This window comes from Cervus elaphus, chromosome 9 (genome assembly GCF_910594005.1).
Source record: "Cervus elaphus chromosome 9, mCerEla1.1, whole genome shotgun sequence".
NCBI classification, from domain to species: domain Eukaryota; kingdom Metazoa; phylum Chordata; class Mammalia; order Artiodactyla; family Cervidae; genus Cervus; species Cervus elaphus.
The window spans coordinates 51,173,307-51,194,792 of NC_057823.1; the positions used below are offsets into that span (position 1 = coordinate 51,173,307).

At 38.7% G+C, this 21,486-nt stretch overlaps 1 protein-coding gene across 2 annotated transcripts in view; it reads left to right on the plus strand.

Annotated features, from left to right (window-relative positions):
* Nucleotides 1–21,486, plus strand: part of KDM3B (lysine demethylase 3B) — a 56,253-nt gene that overhangs the window by 9,580 nt on the left and 25,187 nt on the right. The window contains exons 2-9 of one of the 2 annotated variants that reach the window (XM_043912876.1): nt 2,754–2,921; nt 5,155–5,268; nt 7,188–7,293; nt 8,844–8,968; nt 10,861–10,935; nt 13,591–14,190; nt 17,695–18,931; nt 19,821–20,022. In XM_043912876.1, coding sequence (XP_043768811.1) covers nt 2,754–2,921; nt 5,155–5,268; nt 7,188–7,293; nt 8,844–8,968; nt 10,861–10,935; nt 13,591–14,190; nt 17,695–18,931; nt 19,821–20,022 — 2,627 coding nt within the window. The remainder of the gene's footprint in view (nt 1–2,753; nt 2,922–5,154; nt 5,269–7,187; nt 7,294–8,843; nt 8,969–10,860; nt 10,936–13,590; nt 14,191–17,694; nt 18,932–19,820; nt 20,023–21,486) is intronic. The other variant, XM_043912877.1, reaches the window with a different exon arrangement.

Below are 21,486 nucleotides of genomic sequence, written 5' to 3' on the forward strand. Positions count from 1 at the left end.
GGATGAGAAATAAGCCATAATACTGGTAGAACATGTTTACATATATCCACATTTCATATTGCTCTCAAAACAAATTTATATTGTTAGCCTAGAGCAGTTGTTTGATCCTAGAACATACAGCACTGTGGTTGCCAAGTACAACACTTTATTCCTTTGCCCAGGCAGGTTAGGAAATAATTGCCCTTAAATTTGGTAAAATATGGCTTTCAAATATTTCAGCTCTTCCATGGTGTTTTCAGATGTGTTATGATAGAATTCCTGAATACTAACTTTTTAAATGTTCAAATTCCTATATAAAGAATTAAAATCACTACAGCTTTGATACAATGACTTCTTTTAGTGTTGTCCTTGTATTTGTATGTTGGTATGACTTAGAATTTTGTGACTCATATGTTGGCTTCCCAGGTGGCACTAATGAACCTGCCTGCCAATGCAGGAGACATAAGAGCCGCCGGTTCGATCCCTAGGTTGGGAAGATCCCCTGGAGGAGGAAATGGCAACCCACTCTAGTATCCTTGCCTGGAGAATCCCATGGACAGAAGAGCCTGGCAGGCTACAGTCCATGGAGTCGCGCAGAGTGAGACACGACTGAAGCAATTAGCACCAGCGCCAGCACCATGTTGATTTTTAAAGTAGTTGGCAGATTACCACTGTACATGGCACCTAGCTGTCAGGCACCAGAGAGCCTCAACCTCTGGTTTTCTAAGCTATGCCCAGGAGAGCACTGTCACTCAAGGTCAGACTCCACCTAGGGTTTCGACAGCCTCTGTTCCTTTTCATGGCTTGGAAGGCCTTGTCTGTCCTTCAGCCATTGCCTCCTCTGGACATCAGTTATGACACCACTGAACAGTAATGTGGCTGCTGTTCTCCTAGTCTTTGGTTCAAAATCCAAGTCATTTTTGAGTTTTCCCTTACTCTTATTCCAGCCAGTCATCTAGCTTGTTGATATGACTCATCCACTCTCATGAGCCCTGGTCACTTCCTTCCTTGTCTCACTGCTCCCACTCTAGGTCATGTAAGAACACCCCCTGTTCCCCACCCCACTCCCACTTTAAACCATCTTCATCCACTGAGTAGCTGAATTGTCCTGAAACAAACTGTTCTGCTTATGTTTTTACCTCAGAAACCTTTTACTGGCAATTGCATGTATACACATTCACACACACACACACATACACATATATATCTCCCATTGGCAGATGGATGAACCCAAGTTTTATCCCAATATTTGGTGTCTTCCACATTGACTGTTAATCTTTTTAGTCTCATTGCCCACTCCTTCCCCCACAGTGTACTATAGCTCCTGGCCATCCTAGAACTTGATTGGGACTTTTTTTTTAACCTCAGCCCATATCAGTCCCTTTGCACACCTGAAGTGATCTCTCCTGCTTCTAAACGCTCCCTATACTTTATTTTATTTGTTTTATCTTATGGCATGTTATTGCCCAAGTAGTGCTTTACAATTGACCAAAGTACTTTTGAATCTATGACTTTATTTAGTCTTCACAACCAGTCCATGAGGTATGTCTTATCACAAAGGATGAAACCAATACTTGAGAAGCAAAGAGTGACTTGCTCAAGTTTTCAATTAAAACTAGCATCTTAAGGTTAAGACAGAAATCCAAGCCTTCAGGAACATAAGCCCCAAGCTTTGTTCATTACTGCCTCTCTTGTTGCCTGAGTCTGTACTTAAATACAAGTTTGAATACATCTCTTTCCAAATTGTCAGCAAGTTACTTAAAGTTGTATATGATTCCCCCAGAACACATATTAATATATGAATGATCCCCTTCATATTTTAAATGTAATGCAGTTTAATGTTCTTTCTCTGTAAAAATCATGCTTCCCCTTTTGAGCCTTATTTTCCCATCATTTTTTTTTAAAGTAGATGTGAAACTTACTTAATATATTACAAGTAATAAACCTAGAGCTTTATGTAATGAATTTAATTGCCCTACATTGTTGCCTTTGGAAGTGTCATATGAGAAATTTCTTGTAGAGCCAAGTGGTTGGAAAAGTGTTGCTTCCATGAGACATTGCTTTGTGTTCTCTTTTTAGACAGTGAAGACAATGCAACTGACCTCTCCATTTTCAGATTGGCCTTTAGGAAGCTCAGAGCCAAATCAGTAATCCATCATTCATCATATATCCCTCAGTCATACAGCTATATAGATCCTTATTCTCATAAGTTTTCCCTCTTTTTATACTTTAATAGTGACTTCCTGTTGTAGTTTGCATAGTCCTGATTGCAAATTTACATTTCATCATTTTCTTGCATCTTTCCCAAAAGCCAACTAAAATTCTTTGAAGTGGGTTATAAGTACTCTAGCCTTTATTAATTTTAAAAGTTCACAATAGAAGTGTAAAAAATTTGTCATTCTACCTATTAGACTATGAACTCCTTGAGATCAGTGTTCTAGATTCTTTTCCGTATTCATGAACCTAGCATAGCCCCCAGTTAGTGTGCTTAGATGTAAATTGGAAACTAAGAGTTATAAATCTCAGTAGGATCTTGGCTAGAAATTACTAACTGTAAATAACTAATGCCCCCTTAACTCTGTACCCTCTTCTCAGAGTGAGGATGAGACCAACTTCCTGGCTCTAAAGTAAGATTGGTTTTTATTGAAATCCATTGAAAGAAGTTAAAAACAAGTTAAAAGTTTTCAAAACAGGGAGTTTGTGTTTGTTTTTATGTTATAGTGTGGGATTTTTTCCAATGTAACCCCAAGATGACTTGTTGTCTTTTTTTCCAGATCTTTGTAGAGTTTGATGGCTGTAACTGGAAGCAGCACTCCTGGGTTAAAGTTCACGCTGAAGAAGTTATTGTACTTTTGCTGGAAGGGTCTCTAGTATGGGCCCCTCGGAAGGACCCAGTCCTTATCCAGGGCACTCGAGTCTCAATTGCACAGTGGCCAGCCCTGGTGAGTGGCTTTTATTGGCTAGAAACATATTTGGGCTTTATTCCTATTCTATGTGGTATTTATGCACTAGCTGAACTCTTTAGAATTCCCCAAACTCTAATGCTTTGTCTTTAACAGGCTTTTATTCTGAAGTTACTAAAGCAAAAATTGGGAGAGATCTCTTTTCCTGTGCTTTCTGGAATGTTTTATATTAAGTAACATTTGATACTTTGTTTCTAAATAATTTTTCACCTTTCTTTTCTCATCATAATATTATGAAACAATGTAGTTCTTAAAGTCCGTTTTTTCCCATAGAAACTGTTTTGTTTCCAGCTTTAGTGAGGTAGAATTGACATATAACATTGTATAAGTCTGTGTACAAGGTGATGATTTTATATTTATAGTGAAATAATGATTACAGTAAGGTTAACAGTTCTGTGTCTCACATAGTTACATTTTTGTGTGTGTGGTAAGAACTTTCCTTTTTTAGCTTTGCAGAACAAGAACATTTTAAAAATCTCAGTAAAGTATAATAATCTCATTGTTTTATAGAGTACCTTCCTACATATTATCTAATTTGCTTCTCACAACACATACATGGTAAGAACTTTTAAGATTTGCTCTCTTAGCAACTTTCAAGTATACAGTACAGCATTATTAACTATAGTCACGGTGCTGTACATTAGATCCTCAGAATTTACTCTTCTTATTACTGTAGCTTATACCCTTTGACCACTTTTACCCATTTCCCACATTCCTCCTACCCCTGGCAGCCACCAATATATTCTGTGTCTATGAGTTCAGTTGTTTTATATTCCGCATGTAATTGAAATCATACCATATCTGTCTTTCTCTGTCTGACTTATTTGACTTAGCATAGTGCCCTGGAGATTCAGCTGTGTTGTTGTAAATGGCAGGATTTCCTCCTTTTTTATGGCTAAATAATGTTTCATTGTGTATAATATTTGTGTGTGTGTATATGCACTGCATTTTTTTATCCATTCATTCATCACTGGACACGTAGGTTGTTTCCTTGTCTTGGCTGTTGTAAATATCGCTGCAGTGAACATGAGGGTACAGAGATCTCTTCAAGACAGTGATTTCATTTCTTTGGATAAATACTCAGAAGTGGGATGTTGAGTCACATGGTAGTTTCTGTTTTTAACTTTTCTGAGGAACCTCTGTAGTGTTCTCTGTAGTGGCTGCACGAGTTTACATTCCCACTGATGGTGCAAGGGTCCCCCCTTCTCTACGTCCTTTCCAGTACTTGGTGTGTTTGTCTTTTCACATCCCCACTGATGGCACAAGGGTCCCCTCCTCTTTGTCTTTCATTTAGGTATGAGGTGATTACTCATTGTGGTTTTGATCTGCATTTCCCTGAAGTTAGTGAGGTTGAGCCCCTTTTCATGTACCTGTTGCCCATTTGTCTGTTTTTAGAAAAATATCTATTCAGGTGATATGCCCATTTTTAAATCAGACTGTTTGTGAGGAATTTTTTGTTTTTAGCATTTTGAATCACCCATTTATTAGTTGGATAAGTTAGAAGCATAGACATTTTGTGTACTACTTCTTAGCTCAGACTCTCACAAGGCAAAAATCTAGTTCTCCTATGACTAACCAAATTAAATAATGCTCAAAACAAACATTTTTAACCTATTGATTTTACATATCATCGCCTACTGAACTCTTTTCATTTGTTTTTAAAGCCACTTTCCAGTTGAACTTTTATTTATTTATTTATTTTCCAGTTGAACTTTTAGAAGAAGCTCAAATTGATCTTGGTCCCTGGGTGACTTTTGTAGGCAGATTATTTAAGAAACACTAAATATGAATTTACCCATGCATTTTTATATCACTGATCAGTTTAGAAATCTCACAAAGGTTTCAAGAGTTCTAGAGATGATAATGGTATAACTCTTTATTCTGAGAGCTTACTGTAATGTAACCTTCTTTAAGCCTGACAAGATTAGTTAAATTGCAAAAGAGAATGAGGAATTTCTTATTCTTCTTATCCTTTTTAGCTGTTAATAAGGCTATTGAGCTGACTTTATGCTCTAGTTTGCTTCATATGGTTATTTGAGGACAGATGGTGGGTTAGGAATGACTCTCAGAACTTATGCTTTAGCTTATCTGAATTTACTGAAGTGAAAGATATATATTAATAATGGTTTTCTTTGCAACTAGATATTCAGTTTAATTGTCATTTATTTTCTCTCCCAAGTACTAATCTATTTCTTGTCATTGTATTTCACAGACTTTCACTCCCCTGGTAGATAAACTCGGTTTGGGTTCTGTGGTTCCAGTTGAATACCTTCTGGATCGGGAGCTTCGTTTCCTGTCAGATGCTAATGGGTTGCATTTGTTCCAGGTACTTATCAGTTGGTCTAGCCCTGAATTTATTTCTCTCCCTGCTGATTTCTCTGTTGATTGTAAATAGAGTGTTTCCTCTTCTCTTTTAATGTTGAAGCAAGTACTTTCTCCCAGTAATTCCATGTGCCTTTTTTTTTTTAATCCATGTGCCTTTTAAAGTTTCTTTGCTCCCTTGAAAAGTACATTTGGTGACTGAGGCTTCTTTTCTCCCCTCCACACCCCCACCTTACCCTAAAACCACTTTACACTTAAGACCACAGTTCCAGAGAAGCAGTGACTTTCCAGAGGTGTCTGCTTCTGTAACTTGTCGAGAAGGGCCTATACCTTTGCCAGTGGCAAGGAGGCTGGGAATTTGGGCTGGTTCCAACCAACATTAAATATTGAAGAGCTTAGATATATTTTTAGTTACAAAAAAGGGATAGGTTAGTAGTTTAAACAAGCTAGTATCTGAGTTAGAGTTTCAGAATATATGGATGATAATATTTATTTCTCACAAGAGTTATTGTCTGAACGTTAAAATTTAGGAGACTTCCAAGAGTTTTGCTGTCTTATTGAGGCAGCCAAGAGCAATGTTTACTAAACTATGTTTTGTGAAATATTAATGATGATTTTTTTTTTTTGTCGAAATGTCTTCCTGCCTTACTAGGCCTCACTCCCTCTCATCAGTCTTGTTTTATTCATCTTTGTAATCCTAGTGCTTGTATGAATAGGCACTCAGTGAATTGTGGATAAGTATCAAAATAACAAGATTTACAGGGAATAAAATGTTTTACAGTCAAATAAGTATGAAGAACATTTACCTAAACATGCTTTTTTCCTACATGTCTTCTCAGAGCCTTTAAATGTACTATTGTATGTAGAAAGATATAGTATGCTGTTGTCCCTTTAACAACACAAGTTTGTAGAAAGATATAGTATGCTGTTGTCCCTTTAACAACACAAGTTTTAACTACATTGGTCCACTTAGTGTATGGATGTTCTTCAATAAATATAGTACCTATAAATTAAGATGACTTTTTTTCACTGTGTCTTTTCATTTAGATGTCTAATGTTAGTAATACTTTTAATATCTGTAGTGTTTTGTTTTATACAAGGCAGTCTTTTTTTTTCTGGCTATGCTGGGTCTTTGTTGCTGTACAGGCTTTTCTTTAATTGCAGCAAGTGGGGGCTACTCTTTAGTTGCAGTGTGTGGGCTTCTCATTGTGGTGGCTTCTCTTGTTGCAGAGCATGGGCTCTAGGGCGCACAGGCTTCAGTAGTTGCAGACCACAGGCTCTAGAGCACAGGCTCAATAGTTGTGGTGACATGTAGGATATTTCCAGATCAAGGGCCAAACCCATATCTTCTGCATTGGCAGATAGATTCTTTACCACTGAGCTACCAGGGAAGCCCTGAATAAGGCAGTCTTGATGTAGTGCATTGACAGATATTTCATCTTGTAAACAGACATCATGAACATAGGGTATCAATAAATACAGTATAGTACTCTCTTCCTCAAGATTTCAATATTTTCTTTTCTCTTGCTTACTTTATTTTAAGAATACAGAAAAATATATAGGATGTACACAATAGATGTCAATCAACTATGTATCAGTAAGGCTTCCAATCAACAGTAAGCTATTAGGAGTTAAGTTTTGGGTGAGTCAGACATACACAGATTTTTGACTGGATGGGTTGGGGAAGCAGTTGATGTCCTGCCCCCTTCCCACCTTGTTCAAGGGAGGTATAATATTTCCTAAACCTAAATGATCGTAGCATCTTTAACTTTTGTAGAACATCTTGTAGTCAGACTAGGGTTCTTTGGAACATTTTGATATATGCTGATGTAGAGCTCCTCAAGGGTATAATTTTTCTCTTCTGGTTAGATATTATTGCTATTTATTTCAGTATTCAGTTGTTTCTTCTTTTATCTTTACTAGATGGGAACAGATAGCCAAAACCAGATTCTTTTGGAACATGCTGCTCTGAGAGACACAGTTAATGCTTTGATCAGTGACCAAAAGCTACAAGAGATATTCAGCCGAGGTAAGAATAGTCTTCTGTCCTTGAATTCTGAATCGGGTGTATGGCCAATGTTGAAAGTGATAGAATGGGGAAAACACCATGCAACCCTTAAAACATCTGTGCTTATCTTCTTTTTGTGGGTAGTGTCACAAGTAACTCTAGTTAGCTGGATCTCTAGAATGGATTGGAAAAATAGGATCTCCCTCAAACCAATTTCCTTTTTGTATTATCTTTCATAATATGCAATTTTGTCTTTTTTAAAATTTCTTTATTTCTTAAATATTTAGTAAGGACTAACCTTGCAGTCGACACAGTGTTAAGGTACTGGGATTTAACGACAAGCTAGAAAATCTCTGCCCTTGTTGAGCATACTGTCTTGTAAGGTTCAGTGGACCAAAGACTATTAACACCAACAAATAACAACTTAGAGTGTAAGGTATGTTCATAAAGGAAGGTGTCCACAGACTCATTCGCATTAAGAGCATGTTAACTTTTAAGAATGAAAAGAAAAGAGATTTATTAACTTTTTCATTTTACATACAGATTTTGCCCAAGATTCTACACAAAGGGTAGACTCTGGCTTCATTTATCCTTCCCTTCATGTTGTACATCTGCTCTTTGTCCTTCCTGACCTCATGATAATAATGATTTTCAGTGAAATAGGGCTCTTGGTTCTCTTTTGTCAAACTAAATCTAAATAGGTAAAGGTAGGAAAACTGGCCTCTTTGAAGAAGGAACGTATCAGTGTGAAATGATGTTTAATGATCAAGGAAAGGTATGAGAGAGGAAAGATAGTGAGGAAAAATAGCAGTGAGAAGGAAATCAAGGGACAGGATAAGATGTAGACATATATATGAATGTGTATAGAAAAATTAAGCTTAATTATAGCTCTGAAAGATAATTAAAATAAGCAGTGATTTAACTATATAGTCTCAAATGTATAAGATATGTAGGAGAGAGAAACTGTTGTTCTTGGAGGGCCAGCTGAAATTGTAGGGTAACATTACCTGCTGATAAAGTAATATCTTTGAAACTCTATGTTCTTAGGAAGACAGGTGCTATATTTGTTCAGATTGTTATTAGAGCAGAGGCTGGAAACCTCATCAATTGAATTCTCCACCTACTGTATTGAAAGTAAGATTGCAAAGGGCAAATGGTTATGTGTCATTCCTATGCTAACATAACAAAATAATACATTCAACTTACTAGCCTACTTTTTTTAAGTATATGTCAGATAGATCTGTGTATATTTTCATATTATCTATAGTTTTTGACTTGTAAGTTCCCTTTCTCTTTCCTATATTACTTCTAGAATTGGAAGATTGAGATAAGGTATCAGAACCTAGGATAGTCTAAGAAATCTCCAAATAAAATTTACAAAAGTCACTGGGAAAAACTATGTTTTATTTTTAAATTGCTGTGTATAGTAAATCTGAAATTGCTCATTTATTCAACTCCATACAAGAGGATTGAAAATGCCAATAAGTCTTCTTTCTGTTTCTGATTTTTAGGAACAATCATGAAATACAGCTTAGCCAAAAATATTCAGTACTGACTGATCTCTTCTTTAGGTCCCTACAGTGTTCAAGGTCACAGGGTCAAAGTATACCAGCCAGAGGGAGAAGAAAGTTGGCTCTGTGGTGTTGTAAGCCATCAAGACTCCATCACCCGTCTTATGGAGGTGTCTGTAACTGAGGTGAGGCTCTGTGTTATTTTGTCTGCGGTCCATCCATCCCCTTACCATGGGTGGTATGGAGTAAGGGAGCGCTTCATTACATGTAAGAAGAGTTGGGTTCCATATCTGGCTTTATCACTTTTGATTCTATCACCTTGAGAAAGGCTGTTCTACTTTTTCAACCTCAGTGTTCTCATCTGTAAATTAGATGTAATTAGGTAACCACCCTTGGCCTCACAGTATGTGTTTTGGGAACTGAGATGATGTATTCAAAAGTGCTTTGAAATCTATAGAACAGTAGACAGACGTGAAGTGCTATTATCATTATTTTATCATATTCATAATGTTTATTATTTACAAATCTAATCAATTAGCATTTGCTTCTATAATACTTATGCCACTCTCCCTTAGATGCTGATAAAATAAATTGTTTTCTAAGGAAATAAGTAGAAAAAACATAGCATCTATAACTACCTGGAGAATTATCTATCAAAAACAAGAGTATTTTGAGGCAAACACATATGTATTTATAACACCTTTGAATTGGTTTCAGACTTGCCCTCAGCAGTCACATGTAATATGAGCATAATGATTTTAGTTATTTATTTATTTAATTTATTAAATTATTCAATCTTCATTTACAAATTTCAAATGATACACATATATATAAAATAGAACGTGAAAGCCATCCCTTCCCATAGGCAAATATTACTCCTGACAGTGGTATCCACCATTAACAGTTTGGTATATATTCCATATTCTTCCAAATACCTTCTCTCTATGTGTGTATATGATATTTTTATACTGTCTATTTAGGTAAGAACTGTGTAAATCATACTGTACTAACAAATGGGATCATATGATACACGTAGTTCTTTGATATATGTTTTTAACTTAACTTTAAATTATTAGCATCTTTCTCTGTAAATATATATAGAAATCTACTTAATTCTTTAAAAACAGATACATACTATCCCCTGAATTGATGTATATTATAACTAATTTAATTTAAAATTGATGGACATTTAAAAATCATTTCCACTATTTTACTAATACAAATAATGCCTCAGTGAATATCCTTGAGCATATATCATCATACATTTTTCACATTATTTATTTATTGAAATAAATTCCCAAGTGTGTAATTGCCAGGTCAAAGGATATACACATTAAATCTGACAGTATCCGTCAAATTGGCCCCTGCCAAAACCTTTAGTTTTTTTTCTGAAGGTTTCTTTTTTCTTTTAAATTTTATTATTTATTTATATTTATTTTTGGCTCTGCAGGGTCTGTGGGCTACTCTCTAGTTGCGGTATGCAGGCTTCTCATTGTGGGGGCTTCTCTGGTTACAGAGCTCTGGCTCTGACTCTGGCAGGGCTTCAGTAATTTAACACATGGGCTCAGCAGTTGTGGCTCCTGGGCTCTAGAGCACAGGCTCAGCAGTTGTGGCTCACAGACTTAGTTACCACAGCGTGTAGGATCTTCCTGGACCAGGGATCAAACCCATGTCTCCTGCATTGGCAGGTGGATTCTTCACCAGTGAGCCACCAGGAAAGTCCATTTTTGTTTGTTTGTTTTTTTAATTACAGAATAGGAAGGTTTTAGAGATGCAGTATTTGAAATTAGTAACCCTAAAAGAGACAATTGGGCATTGAACTCAATTTTTTCATTCATTCATTTAACAAATATTTGAGTGCTTACCATATTCTAGACCTTGTTTCAAATGTTGTTATTCTAGCAGTGAATTAAATAATAGAGATCCCTATTCATGGAGCTTTCATTCTAGCAGGGAAGTAGAAACAAATAGAGATAATTGCATAGATTATGTAAGAAAAAATACATAATTATGTCTTTGGTGGGCAGGCATTAAATCTTTCTCCTCTTTTCTTATTTCTATCCCCCTCCTTCTATAGAGTGGTGAGATCAAGTCCGTAGATCCCAGATTGATCCATGTGATGCTCGTGGATAATTCAGCGCCTCAGAGCGAGGTACAGTAATGGAGTGAGTCTCTGAGCAGACTCATGAGCTTGCATTATCTTGTTACATAGACTTCATTATGTGTGTGTTATCCATGTTAATAGGTTTGGGTTTCAGGCTCTGACCACTGTACAGTTCTTGCTCTCACCACAGTCTTGTCTAGTTGAGGGAGGATAATCTCGAGAAAGAGACCTAGTCTGAGCAAACCCTTTTCATTATGGCTATGTTGCCTAACTGTTTTAAAATGGCCTACCTTTTTCTTACATTTTTTTAGGACAGGTATATTTAAAAGATACAATAGACAAAGCTGTAATAATAAGCAGTAGTAGTATTCATGACCTACCCAGTAATAAGAAATGGAGAAGAAGCTACATCCTTTTTTCTTTCCATTAGGTGGTAGTGAGCTCCATATGAAATCTGAAATTTCATATCCCAAGAAGAGTTCAAACTAAACTAGTGCCTAGTTCAGTGCTCAGCACACAGTGGATTACTCCATAGTTTCTGAATCAGACCAACTCTTGGTTCATTCAGAATTATCATAACCCGTTAAAAGACGCATTGTAAATCAGTGCCTGAAATAATCAAGGAATCCTGTATGAATTTCCTTCAGTAGGACATTGACTTGGACAGCCATCTGTCCATATATTCTTCATAGTTTTCTTAGCACCTGTGTTTGTATTGCTCTCTTGGCTGCTCCTGCTGGGTATACAGTTCTTCCTCTTCTTTATCCAGTCATTTTGGTTGATAAAACAAGATTAGGGTAGGAAAAGTAGAATCGGTAAAATTTAATAGTTCTTTACTACATATTATATTATTACAAATAGGATAAGTCTCTTGACTGTGCTTACATGGCTGAAAAACACTTGTTACTTTGATGCTGTATTGGGTCCCTTTTTTATTTCCTTCCTCATTTCATTTGTTCTTTAAGCACCTATTATATGCTAGGTACATTTAGATTGTGCCACGTATAGCTAGGGAGTACTGGTCTGAGTGTTCTAATCTACTCACATGTGAGTAGCTCACCATTAGTAGGACATACATACAAGTTGTTGCTCAGGGAAATTGCTGTGAGCCAGGCTCTGTAAGTTGGCTGAATGAGTTAAAGGTGAGATCTTTGGTTTTCAGCAACAGACGTTGATTCTTCTGTTTTCAGCTTTGCCATGGTGTGACTATCTTCTTAGCTAGCAAAATACAATTATTGACAAATCTGCCAAGTTTTACAGTAACGCTTCTTAGAGATCCATGGTCACCTCATTTTCTTGGAAAGAGTGAGCAAGAAAGGAGAGATTTCAGTGATTGTACTTAAATACTTCACAGCACTGAAAACTGAGTGATGATAGAGGTTGAAGAACGGGTAAAAAGATTTTTAAATGATCAAATGAAAATAATTCTTAACAAACAGAAACAGTTCTTAAATGAAAGATTTAGAAACTTAGATTAATATTACCAAAAGTATGGGAGAAACATGTAAATCTTGAGCTTTGGTTAATGTTTTCAGAAGGAATTTAAGGGGGAAAAAATGAAGACAGAAAAAAAAGAAGAGAAAACTAGCAAGAAGAAATGAAAAATTTGAAAAAAAATTCAGTTATAAGAGCTATAATAATGATTGATTACAACAAAGATACAGATCTGCACAAAGAATCTGTATGTATTCAAGGGCAATGAGAGTCGATTAATCAAGCTGGTAAATAATAACAGCCAAATAACTATGTCACTAGCTTATTGCCACCCCAGCACATTATCTAAATGAAACTATCTGAAAGTTAGCTAAATGCAGCTAAAAAGAAATAATAGGATATCAATCTAAGAATGTTCCAGGTATACGTTGCCTGAGAGAGTGTTAACTGTGTCCCAAGCCCCTGTCCTCTTGTCCTTCTCAGGGAAATAGTTTTCACTCAGAGATAGGAATTGCCCCCTTCTAATTCTGTGACTTTTAAGGTTACTGACCTTTCAAATAAGGCTAAATAAGATTTCATGAGATAGGATGATATTACTAAAAGAGCTAAGAGATTTGAGTTTTTGGTTATGGTCGCCTGCCTTTTTAGTTTTCCCCCTGTTTGTATCTAATGCTTTGAAATAAGATCTGGAAATTGTTTGTGTTCTTTATAGTGTCCATAAGAGCAACTCAAACCCGTCTCTGTTGGGCTCACTTTTCCTCTGGTCACAGACTCATAAGTGTTCGTTTTCCTATTGTTAAGTTGTCACCAGTTTTTAGTGACTTCTGGATAGAGGAGATTTTATATTTCAATACTTTGCAGTTTCTGTCAAACAAGGAGATAAATATAAAGCAGATTTTTTTTTTTCCACCAAGGGGCAAATAAGTTCCCAGACTAGCTTTATCAGTCCGTTTTTGTAAAAGAAATTCCACAAATTTTTAAAATCCTGAAAAAAGTCCATTTAAGAAAGGAGTACATTTCATTTAAGGGAAGTTTTGCCAAGTGAGTTAACCTCTAGTAACTATTATCTTGAATATGTGTGTGTCAATTGAACCACAGGAAGATTGGAACTTTTTAACAAAGGGGATGTCTTAGAGCTGGCATTGGAATTTGGCAATCTGTCCCAGCTTTGATTGTCTGCTTCTAGAGATGGGAAAGAGCTAATGGTTTATGGTTTTCACAGGATGGAAAGTCCCTTGTAATAAATCTTTTTTGAATTTTGTTTTGTAGGGGGGTACGTTAAAAGCAGTAAAATCTTCCAAAGGAAAGAAGAAAAGAGAGAGCATAGAGGGGAAAGATGGCCGGAGGAGGAAAAGTGCTTCGGACTCTGGGTGTGACCCTGCATCAAAGAAATTGAAAGGAGACAGGGGTGAAGTAGACAGTAATGGGAGCGATGGAGGCGAGGCAAGCCGAGGGCCCTGGAAAGGAGGGAATGCCAGTGGAGAGCCAGGGCTGGATCAGAGAACCAAGCAGCCACCGACTACATTTGTCCCCCAGATTAACCGCAACATTCGCTTTGCCACTTACACCAAAGAAAACGGCAGGACTCTGGTGGTGCAGGATGAGCCTGTGGGTGGGGACACACCTCTACCTTTCACTCCGTATTCTACAGCCACAGGTCAGACACCTTTGGCCCCAGAGGTGGGTGGAGCCGAAAATAAAGAGGCAGGAAAAACACTGGATCAAGTTGGCCAGTGTATGGTGGCTTCAGCAGCTGTGGTCACTACCGCCAGCTCCACCCCAACCACGGTGAGGATCTCAGACACTGGCCTTGCAACAGGGACTGGGCCGGAAAAACAGAAAGGCAGCTGGTCGCAGGCCCCAGGAGAGGTGAGTTGTTTCAGGGGCAGATTTCCAAGATGTGGGTTCAACCTTTCACCCTACTTTGTTCTTAACACATTAAAAAGCATCTCAGATGCCATAGGGAAGGAGTATTTCTGAGATGTGTTTAAATTGTATTCTGTGGATAGTCCTTTACTGCTTGTTGGACAAATGTGTATATTCTTAAAACTTTCTCAGCTCTTAAAAGTCACCTAAACAGTTGGGCTAATCAAAACTTGATTATACAATCCAATTTAATGTGTCGTTAAAATAGATCTAATGGGGAATCTTTTAAATTCAGTTATCTATTTAGTTCATGTAGTGGTTTAGCCTCCACCAGGCCTTTGAGAGGCAAGGTTAATGAATTATAGTGTTGGAAACAGTGAACACTATAATTAGGGCTATGTGAAAGCTACTATTACCAACCCATTTTCAGTTCATCATTTTCTATATTTTCCTTTGAGGCTGGGCCACTTTGATATGACCATAGAAGGTTTTTTTCCCCTCTTAACTTAATCTTTTAAGCCTTACTTGGAAATTTTGATGAAATTAATCGTGGTAGTATCCAGCTTGCTAGGTTCTTCATCTGATATGCATATATTGTTGCTGAAATGGAACTTTTGTTAAATAAAGTTAACATCAAGTTGGCTCCCCAATCAAATTTGAAAAGTATCAAAATCAGTTCTTATATTCTTTTGGCTCTTATTTTGGTCACCAAAGTATGATTAATGATGCTGGCCATATTTTCTTTTCAAATTGGCTATTAATTCAAACTGGAATATGAACTACAAATAAAATACTAAATGACTTTTATAAATTATGTATAAGAAACTACTGTGTGCTAAGTACTGTATATTATAAACAAAGAATTGAAATCCTATTTAAAGGAGCTCACATCCTAAAATGGAATCCTTTTATAACAGTGTCATATAAAACATGGCGTATACATTTCATCTGACTTCTTCCCCTCCATAGCAGATCCAGTTTTTTAATCTTTAGTGTGCAGGGATGGGGAGGGAGGTGAAGTGCCAAGGCAGAAGAAGAGAAGGCCTGTAAATGCAAAGTTTACACTCTTCATGATTTGTTCTCTGTTAGTTTACCAGCATTCCCAAGAGAACTAGGTGGGGATCTTATGTGGATTTCTCCTCTTTTTAAGTCATCATATTGCCCACATTGATTAAAATTAGATCCATGTCAAAGGCAGAATAGATGTAAATGGGGATTACAAAACAGAGCAAATATTACATGCTTCATGAAGAGATCCACTGAATACTGTTGTTCTTAGAGTAGCAAATCTGAATAGATGAAGTGCAGATTCAGAGGGCATTTTCCAAGCAGGTCTGAGAAATTTCTGTGACTGTATCAGTAACTTTACTAGTGGGTTAGCCTAGGTATTCTCTTGGGATATGATTTTTTTTTCTTTTTTTGGGGGGAGGGGGGTGCGGGATATGATTTAAAAGTCCAGAAATGGATGTTTCCATCATGAACCAGGGACACAGCCCATCAGGAAACTTCCTGCCCTAAAAATTGTGTTGAAATCAGTTTGTCATCACTTTCTTATAAGAAAAGGATTTGAAATTTAATCAGTTGTAGGAAAATGAAAGAGCATCCAATTATTTTTCATTCATGTGTGTATTTTTTTATATAATTTTATTTATTATTTAATATTTTTGGCTATGCTGGGTCTTCATTGCTGCACTGTCTTTTCCTCTAGTTGCAGTGAAAGGGCTTTTTACTGTGGTGACTTCTCTGGTTGCAGAGCATGGGTTCTAGGTGCTCAGACTTCAGTAGTTGAAGCACATGGGCTCAGTAGTTTCTGCTCCTAGGGTCTAGAACACAGGCTCAGTTGTGATGCACAGGCTTAGTTGCTCCACGACCATGTGGGATCCTCCTGTATTAGGGATGGAACCCATGTCTCCTGCACTGGCAGGAGGATTCTTTACCACTGAGCCACCAGGGAAGTCCATGTGTGTGTTTGTTTTTAGAGAGTAACTTTAGTAGTGAAACCTGAGATCCTTATGCTCATTCCTTGCAGTCACGCAGGTGTCAAGGGACCTGGCCAGATCCAGCCAGTGAAACAACAGCATAGCATCAGTGCTGTGTCTGTCTATTCTCTTTTTATTTGGAGGAGTTTTAAGTCAGTGGTTTTTGGTTAGTGGGAAGGAAAAGAAAAAAGGAGCATGAACTAAGTTATTGAAATGCCATGAACTGGTCTCTGTAGCAGATGTTACCTGGAGGCAAGCCGTAGAGGGCCTGCCTGGTTCTCATGCTTCTTTGCCACCCTCAAAGAAAGTCCTAATGTAGACTCCTCTTACGTAGTTAAAGAAGAAACTCCCCCCTAATCCCGCTTTTTTTTGAACAACACCCTTTCATTTACTTGGTATATGTTAATTTTCTAAAAATTAAGTTAACACATAAAATTTACCATTTATACCATTTGAAGTGTACAGTATCACGGCATTTATATATTCACAATGTTATGCAACCATCACTACTACAAAGAAATTTTCTTCTCCCCCAAGAGAAACTCCATATCTATTAAGCAGTCATGAAATAATTTTTATTTCTAATACTTTAAAGTGAATATAAGTATTCTGTGAGTACTTGTACCTACCTGCCTATGGATATTTCTCTGTATTATCCATGTATATGAGTGTGTGATAAACTACATGAAAGTGATTCTAACCCCTCTTTATGTACACATCCTTCTTTATCCAAATGCGGAAGTTAGCATTTTTAAGGTATAAAAAAAAGAATTTTTTTGTCATTCTCCAGTTTGTTATGCTGAATGCTTTTGTTGGTGGATGTTATCAGTATCTACAGTTTTCCACTTTGGAGACTTGTTAAATCATAATGATAACAGAAGTGTTCAGTAACTGGTATGTCTCTTTAATTTAGCACCTTTAGGTCTAACTTTTAAGAGAAACAGATAATTCAGCTTTTACGTTGACTTGGGTCCATCTTAGCAATTTTCAGACAATTTCAGACAAGTGATTTTCCTTAATGTACAATGAGCTTTTCATAGGGCTGAAGTCACTTTTGTAAGAGTGGGCAATTTGCAATGACTTAAATCAACCAAAACTTTAACCATAGCCCCTAAGGTCTTTGAGGTAGATTAATATTACAGGGTCACTAGTAATATTTCACTCTATTTCAAACTAAAAGCTCATATATATTCGGGAACCCCTTTCTTCAGTTCCCTGGCAGAGTCTTCATTTCTAAATAGATAACTTAGAAGCCTACACAGCCTCCTGGTGCTTTGACCGTCAGTTGGCTGACAGCCAAGGGTATCATTTCATCCTGCCATCTCTGTCTCACCTTGCTAAAGACCCCTCTGTGTTGTGTGTGGCAGTTTTCTTTCCTGGTGAAGTAACAGTTATAAGAGCAGTTTCCCTGGAATTGTAGGAGAGAAAAGTTGATTGACCCATAAGAAATGTTGGCCTAGGTCCAAGAAGATATCATAAGATTGTCAAGAGAAGCCAGCATCACTAACTCTGGCTATCTTCTTTTCAGAATTCAAGGAATTCTATCCTGGCCTCTTCTGGATTTGGAGCATCTCTCCCGGGTTCATCACAAGCTTTGACTTTTGGAAGTGGAAGGAGCCAGTCCAATGGGGTTCTTGCCACAGAGAACAAACCTTTGGGCTTCTCATTTGGCTGTAGCCCAGCACCAGAGTCTCAGAAAGACTCTGATATCTCAAAAAACTTGTTTTTTCAATGCATGTCCCAAACTTTACCCACCAGTAACTACTTCACTACCGTTTCAGAGAATTTGGCTGATGATTCCTCCAGTCGAGACTCATTTAAACAAAGCCTTGAGAGCCTCTGTAAAGGAAGATCCACTCTCGGAGCAGACACTAAATCAGGCTCTAAGGCTGGCAGCTCTGTGGATCGGAAAGTGCCTGCAGAGTCCATGCCCACCCTCACGCCAGCCTTCCCACGGAGCCTCCTAAATGCCCGCACCCCAGACAGTCATGAAAATCTATTTTTACAGCCCCCGAAACTGTCCCGAGAAGAGCCTTCTAACCCTTTCTTGGCATTTGTGGAGAAAGTTGAACATAGCCCTTTCAGCAGCTTTGCATCTCAGGCCTCAGGTGGCTCTTCCTCTGCTACCACTGTCACCTCCAAGGCAGCACCCAGCTGGCCCGAGTCTCACTCCTCTACTGATTCGGCATCTTTAGCAAAGAAGAAAACCCTCTTCATCACAACTGACTCCTCCAAACTGGTGTCTGGTGTTCTGGGCTCAGCTCTTACCACTGGGGGGCCAAGCCTCTCTGCCATGGGGAATGGCCGCTCCAGTTCCCCCACCAGCAGCCTCACCCAGCCCATTGAGATGCCTACTCTCTCCTCCAGCCCCACAGAGGAGAGGCCAACTGTGGGGCCTGGGCAGCAGGACAATCCTCTCCTTAAAACCTTTAGTAACGTCTTTGGCAGGCACTCAGGCAGCTTTCTGTCCTCCCCAGCAGATTTTTCACAGGAGAACAAAGCTCCTTTTGAAGCTGTGAAAAGGTTCTCACTGGATGAGCGAAGCTTGGCTTGCAGACAGGACTCAGACTCCAGTACCAATAGTGACCTGTCAGATTTAAGCGACTCTGAGGAGCAGCTGCAAGCCAAGACTGGCCTGAAGGGGATTCCGGAGCACCTGATGGGGAAGCTGGGCCCCAATGGGGAACGCAGTGCTGAGCTGTTGCTGGGAAAAGGCAAAGGGAAGCAGGCCCCCAAGGGCCGGCCTCGGACTGCTCCCTTGAAAGGTGATCCTGCTGAGATTATCCATGGGCCTGGCTCTGGCACTTGCCTCAAATGCTTGCTGTGCTCTTGGGCAGCAGAGGCCCTCTTTTTGATGGAAAGTCCTATAATCTCATAGAATTACATAGTCCAAAGGGTGCAGTAGGGATCCCTCATCAGATCATCTGGTTCAAGGCAGGGTTGATTTAAACCAGCACTGTAAGAGGGATATCTGTCCTGTTAATGATAATCCCACAAAGTCTTGATAGTCTTGTTAATTTTGGTCAGGAGCTCTTTCCTCCCTTAGTGTATTTCTCCTGCCTTTGGTCCTTCCCCTTTAATGAACTTAGGGGAGTTACTCAGTACTAGTCTTTATTCTCACATAGCAGCCTTTAGTAGAGTTGATGAAGCAAGAGAACTGCTCCTCAGTTTGCTCCTCTCTGTCACATATTTATGGTTTTAAACCTCTTTCAAAAGCAATTAACTCCTGTGGAGTGAGGTTATGGTCTGAAATTGTGTAAAGACAAGTGTCTAAGAAAATGGCAAGTTACCATTCTCATTAAGATTTGGTTTCCCATAGAAACCCCAAGAGTTCCTGATTAGTAGAACAGTTGTATCCTGAGGGGCTGGTGGCAAGAAGCTACCTTCTGCCTTCTTGAGTTTTCCTCACCCATGCTCAGAGTTGTTTCATTGTCATGGGGTACTTCCCACAAATTCTCCATGGTTTTTATTTCCCAGTTGAAGCCTCTTTGTTCCCTCTGCTCCTTTCTGCCAAGGATGGACCTGATGGGCTCATGCCCATCCAGTGCAAGGAGTGACTCAGGTCAGGACAATGTCTGTCCTCAGGAGGATTATGTTTTTGCATCTCTTTTAAACCTTTCATGACCAACCATTTCTCTCTCTGCCTTCTCCCAGTGGGCCAGTCAGTGCTGAAAGATGTGAGCAAAGTAAAGAAGCTGAAGCAGTCCGGAGAGCCCTTCCTGCAGGATGGGTCGTGCATCAATGTAGCCCCTCACCTGCATAAGTGTCGTGAGTGCCGCCTGGAGCGGTATCGGAAGTTTAAGGAACAGGAGCAAGATGATTCCACTGTGGCCTGCCGCTTCTTTCACTTCCGGAGGTACCCAAACTCCTCTCTTCATCTCCTTCCCAGTTTCCTTAGTGATACATAACTTCCACTCTTTCTCTGAATTGGTAAACATATTTCAGCATCTTTTTCTTGTTTTCCTAAACTCCGTTGCTCTCAGAGTCTGTGCTAAGGTTCTGCCATCCCATTAGTTATTTAGGTTGTGAAATGATACATGACTTTGCCCTTAAGAGAACTGAAATTTAACAGTCTCACCTTCTGCCCCCTGAACTGTGTTCTTATTCCTAACTTGAGTTCCATTTGAAACCAGTGATGTGAGCAGAAGGATGCCATTTTGTATTATAGATTTGCTTAACCAGTTACTCCTCTTTAGTGCTAGAGTAATTTGCATCCCCTAAGAAAGAAGGGGAAGTAAGATTAGGAGATAACGTGAACCTTCTTTAAAATAGGGATAACTGTTGAAAATCCTTGAAATGTCCCTTGCTTTTACCAAACAATAGCTATTTACTCACTTTGCTTCTGCTTGATAAACTTAGAAGAGGAATTTCTTCTAAGAAATCATTCAAGAGTCCTTAGTTTTTTAAATAAAAAAAATCCAAGTGGTTTATCCATGTGGCATGGATTCACTTATTCAGCAAATGTGTATTGAGCATTTAATGTGTGCCAGCCATTGTTGTGGGCATTGAGGATTAAACAGTACACAAAACCATCAAATTCCAGCCCTCCGGAGGCTTGTTAGGGATGCAGATAATAAATAAAAAAAAAAACAAGTTTAACTATGAGGAAGATAAAGAAGGGAAAGAGGATTGATATGTGGGTAGGCTAGAGAAGCTCCTTGATGGGGGACTTCCTTGGCAGTCCAGTGTTTAGGACTCTGCACTTCCCCTGCAGGGGGCACAGGTTCAATCCCTGCTTGGGAAACTAAGATCCCACATGTGGTGATGCCATGGGGTCCTAAAGAGTTGGACATGACTTAGCAACTGACCAACAACAATGATGGGGGGATTATTCCAACTATTTTGGGAAATTCAGTTCAGTTCAGTCACTCAGTCGTGTCTGACTCTTTGCAACCCCAGGGACTACAACATGCCAGGCTTCCCTGTCCATCACCAACTCCCAGAGCTTGCTTAAATTCATGTCCATTGAGTCTGTGATGCCATCCAACCATCTCATCCTCTGTCATCCTGGGAAAGGGCAAGGATTTCCAGGAGTTGGGCCGTCGCCCACTTTTGGGTCTTTGATGGTTGGCCTCAGAACTGTGATGGCACTGGTGGGTGTGTCAGTTTACTTTGCTGATGTGTTACTATGCTGAGTGTATACTGAGGCTCAAAGGTCTAGTGGAAGTCACTCTGACATCTTGGACCTGTTTGTTCTAATCAGTTTATGTCGTGTTCCTTGGGCTATGTCGTTCTTTTAAAGTCTGTGCCCTCCCTCTTCCCTCCTGTTTCAGGATGAGGAGGAACTAGTAAAGGAGACTGAGAAGGAACAGCCAGTGAG